Source organism: Limulus polyphemus, unplaced genomic scaffold (assembly GCF_000517525.1).
Source record: "Limulus polyphemus unplaced genomic scaffold, Limulus_polyphemus-2.1.2 Scaffold8032, whole genome shotgun sequence".
Lineage (NCBI taxonomy): Eukaryota > Metazoa > Arthropoda > Merostomata > Xiphosura > Limulidae > Limulus > Limulus polyphemus.
The window spans coordinates 1-4701 of NW_013673642.1; the positions used below are offsets into that span (position 1 = coordinate 1).

General features: G+C 30.8%; 1 protein-coding gene across 1 annotated transcript in view; it reads right to left on the reverse strand.

Annotated features, from left to right (window-relative positions):
- Positions 1-2239: 2239 nt before the first annotated feature.
- The window catches only part of LOC106475058 (calpain-15-like), a gene marked incomplete at its 3' end in the record, with an annotated part of 25867 nt that continues 23405 nt past the window's right edge, over positions 2240-4701 (reverse strand). The window contains exon 4 of the mRNA XM_013935756.2: positions 2240-2442. Coding sequence (XP_013791210.1) covers positions 2240-2442 — 203 coding nt within the window. The remainder of the gene's footprint in view (positions 2443-4701) is intronic.

Genomic DNA, 4701 nt, shown 5'->3' on the forward strand with positions numbered 1-4701 from the left:
GTTATCCTCATTGTGTACAGTAGAATCATCTCTATCAGCATCAAATCGTTATCCTCATTGTGTACAGTAGAATCATCTCTATCAGCATCAAATCATTATCCTCATTGTGTACAGTAGAATCATCTCTATCAGCATCAAATCGTTATCCTCATTGTGTACAGTAGAATCATCTCTATCAGCAGTGTCAACATCAAATTATTATCCTCATTGTGTACAGTAGAATCATCTCTATCAGCAGTGTCAACATCAAATCGTTATCCTCACTGTGTACAGTAGAATCATCTCTATCAGCAGCATCAACATCAAATCGTTATCCTCATTGTGTACAGTAGAATCATCTCTATCAGTAGCATCAACATCAAGTTATTCCCCAGTTCATCAAATGTAGTTCAGATCACAATCAAATTTGTTTAAGCTTGTTTATTAATCTGAATTTGCTAATAATTCATAACCAATTTTGTAATTTAAACATTAACACACTGTCTTCAATTCTCATTTACAAATATTGGATGTTTATATAATACCACAATAACACTAAAAGATATCATATTAATGTGCCTGTAACATCACTAGCCTTGGTAAATTAAAATTAAAGCATTGGAATCATAGCAGTCAATAGGGTCACACAAAGTCATCTGTGTGCCTTTTGGTGAATACAAACAACAGCTAATTACATGAGCAGTGAGCATCATGAGAGATTTGACAGGTGCTCTGATAAGTCCTCACAAAACCCATTTTACATGTGCTTACAAATGTCAGTGCCATGGTGCCCATCAAATATGAAGTAAAAGCCTGATAAAACTAATGCTGTTTACCTTTATAGATTTAAGTCTGTTCTTTTACAAAGTTAAGGTTGTCTGCCTTTATAGATTGAAGCGTGTGTTCTTTTACAAAGTTAATGTTGTCTGCCTTGATTGATTGAAGTGTGTTCTTTTACAAAGTTAAGATTGTCTGCCTTTATAGATTGAAGTGTGTGTTCTTTTACAAAGTTAGTGTTGTCTGCCTTTATAGATTTAAGTCTGTTCTTTTACAAAGTTAAGGTTGTTTACCTTTATAGATTGAAGTGTGTTCTTTTACAAAGTTAAGGTTGTCTGCCTTTATAGATTTAAGTGTGTGTTCTTTTACAAAGTTAGTGTTGTCTGCCTTTATAGATTTAAGTCTGTTCTTTTACAAAGTTGGGAAAGCTAGCATCTGTATAACTCCGTGAAGATTTCATAGAATGAGCAAATCTTTTTCTGAAAGTTATGTTGGTAAAATACACTTTATTGGAAAATTATATCTTATCTATCATACTCTGAAGGATCTAAATGTAGCTGTAAAGCAATAAAACAAAATGAACCCAGATTTGAAAGGTCTATTATCTTTGGCTTTAAGAATAACTAGTGTGTAATTATCTGTTACAACGTGCAGTCATTCTAGAAATAAAAGATAATAGGTGTTTGTTTTTTATTTTACATTACATTGCTGATTTCACTAGTCAGCATTATCTTGCACTAAGACTAATCAGAGTCAGATTGTCTTGGAAAATTAACAAATAAATCTTTAGTAAAAGCACTGTATTAAAAAAACGTAATTGTTTGTGTACAACAGACCTTTAACACTTTACTGAAGATATAGAATTATAGTATATACTTTGATGGTTACCTTGAGAGTTATAGTATATACTTTGATGGTTACCTTGAGAGTTATAATATATACTGTGTTTGTTACCTTGAGAGTTATGGTATATACTTTGATGGTTACCTTGAGAGTTATGGTATATACTTTGATGGTTACCTTGAGAGTTATAATATATACTGTGTTTGTTACCTTGAGAGTTATGGTATATACTTTGATGGTTACCTTGAGAGTTGTAGTATATACTTTGATGGTTACCTTGAGAGTTATAGTATATACTTTGATGGTTACCTTGAGAGTTATAATATATACTGTGTTTGTTACCTTGAGAGTTATGGTATATACTTTGATGGTTACTTTGAGAGTTGTAGTATATACTTTGATGGTTACCTTGAGAGTCATGGTATATATGTTGATGGTTACTTTGAGAGTTGTAGTATATACTTTGATGGTTACTTTGAGAGTTGCAGTATATACTTTGATGGTTACCTTGAGAGTTATGGCATATACTTTGATGGTTACTTCAAGAGTTGTAGTATATACTTTGATGGTTATCTTGTAGTTACAAGGTTGGTCAAAAAGACCAAGCCTGTATACAGAGTATTAAACAGGACATTCATACCTGTGAATAAAGTAAAAGACCACGATTATCACAGGGTAGCAGATCATCTACTAAAACTGTCGTCCATCTACCATCTTTACACAGACGAACCTGGTAAGCCCCTTGTGGACATATTTCTCTGGTGACCATAACTTGTTCTACTAACTCTGGACGCTCTGCAAGCACAGCTAATGCACTTAGAAGCCAACAATTGCCTAGCACCCCTGTCAAAAACAAGAAGTTTACAATTACTACAACAATAAACTGTTTACTTATTGTTTAAATATTTTAAAACCAAACAGCACCCTATAAAACATGAGAAGTTTGTAGTTAAAACAACTATGAACTGTTTACTAACTATATTTGTACATATACACACACCAAAAAAACAACAATAACTAACACCACTATCAAAGAGAAGATGATCATAGTTATTCTAAGAACTTATGAGTAAAAGTGGAGAAGAATATATTAATAGTATAATATGTACTCAGTAAATAAACAGTTGTTGTGACAATGAACGTTTTATATTTGATAGGGGTGGTAGAATGATTATAACACAAGTTACAAGCCTCACACAATATAAACAGTATTGTTTATAAGAATAACTACATGACTGTAACACAAGTTACAAGCCTCACACAATATAAACAGTATTGTTTATAAGAATAACTACATGAGTGTAACACAAGTTACAAGCCTCACACAATATAAACAGTATTGTTTATAAGAATAACTACATGACTGTAACACAAGTTACAAGCCTCACACAATATAAACAGTATTGTTTATAGGAATAACTACACGACTATAACACAAGTTTTATAAACAATACTGTTTATATTGTGTGAGGCTTGTCAATAACTACATGACTGTAACACAAGTTACAAGCCTCACACAATATAAACAGTATTGTTTATAAGAATAACTACATTACTGTAACACAAGTTACAAGCCTCACACAATATAAACAATATTGTTTATAAGAATAACTACACGACTATAACATCCTCAAATTACTGTTGTGTAACTAACTAACAGTAGCTACGACTCAACTCTGAGGAATAAAACAGAATTACTTTATTTTTCTCCTACACTAACGTAATGTACGTGTTTATCGGAAGAAAGCCTCAGCTCTCAGACAGAGTTCAATGTCTAATCACATGCGTTATATAATGTTGTCATTGATCTAATTTTCTTGTCTATGGTGCAAGATAAAAATGTAGGTTTATTCCTTATCTTGTTATTACTATCTATAAAATGTAGGCTTTAATGAATTCTTTTTAGGAATGATAAACTCTATTAATTTTATGTTTAGCACAACTTTTATTTAGGTTTCAACTTCTATTTATTCTGGAGAATCTATCTAAATAATAGTAAAAAACAATATAAATTGTGATGTTTATCTTTAAAAACAATATACATATATTGTTGTGATGTTTATCTTTAAAACAATATATATATATTGTTGTGATGTTTATCTTTAAAACAATATATATACATTGTTGTGATGTTTATCTTTGTACACTTGTACACTGTCATTTATTGCAGTAGGCCTACTTTACAAATAACATTAACTAACATAAAACAAATCAACTTACTTGTACTATGTAACTCAATACGTGAGATAACAAATTCAAATACTTCACAAAAATACAATGACTGATTCAACTCTCTATCTTTTAATTACCCCTACACTCTCTGAACTATATCCTTCAACTCACCAGCCCTACTGTCTTATTTATAATCTATACTTTTTCAAGATATTATTGAGACTTGTTTGATCTTAAGGTTATGCACCCTCTAGTTAACAACTAAATTACACAAATTATAACCTTATAAATATGTTTTATTTAATACCTGTTGTAAGTTTGGGAGTTTAATTAGTAGAAATGTTAGGATGGTTTTATTTCTACTTTGAGAAATTTAAGGGTAACTGGCTAGACAGTGAAAGGCAGTAGAAGCTGAGACGTTGTGGGTGTGAGCACTCAGCTTTGTACCTTTATTTGATTTTTCATGATGGCTGACAAACTTAACATCAGTGTTTGGATTCTGACAGATAGATATGCCCAATGCATTGAATGCTATTATCACAGACATTATCCACTATGACAACAAATTGACATCCTGGACCAATAACAGTAATGTGATATAGTTTACAACTATATATATATAATGACAATAAGTTAACATTCTGGACTTATAATGGTAATGTGATATATAATGTCAATAAATTGACATCTTGGACCAATAACAGTAATGTGATATAGTTTATAACTATATATATATAATGACAATAAGTTGACATCCTGGACTAATAATGGTAATGTGATATAGTTTATAACTATATATATATAACGACAATAAGTTGACATCCTGGACTAATAACAGTAATGTGATATAGTTTATAACTATATATATATATATAATGACAATAAGTTGACATCCTGGACTAATAATGGTAATGTGATATAGTTTATAAC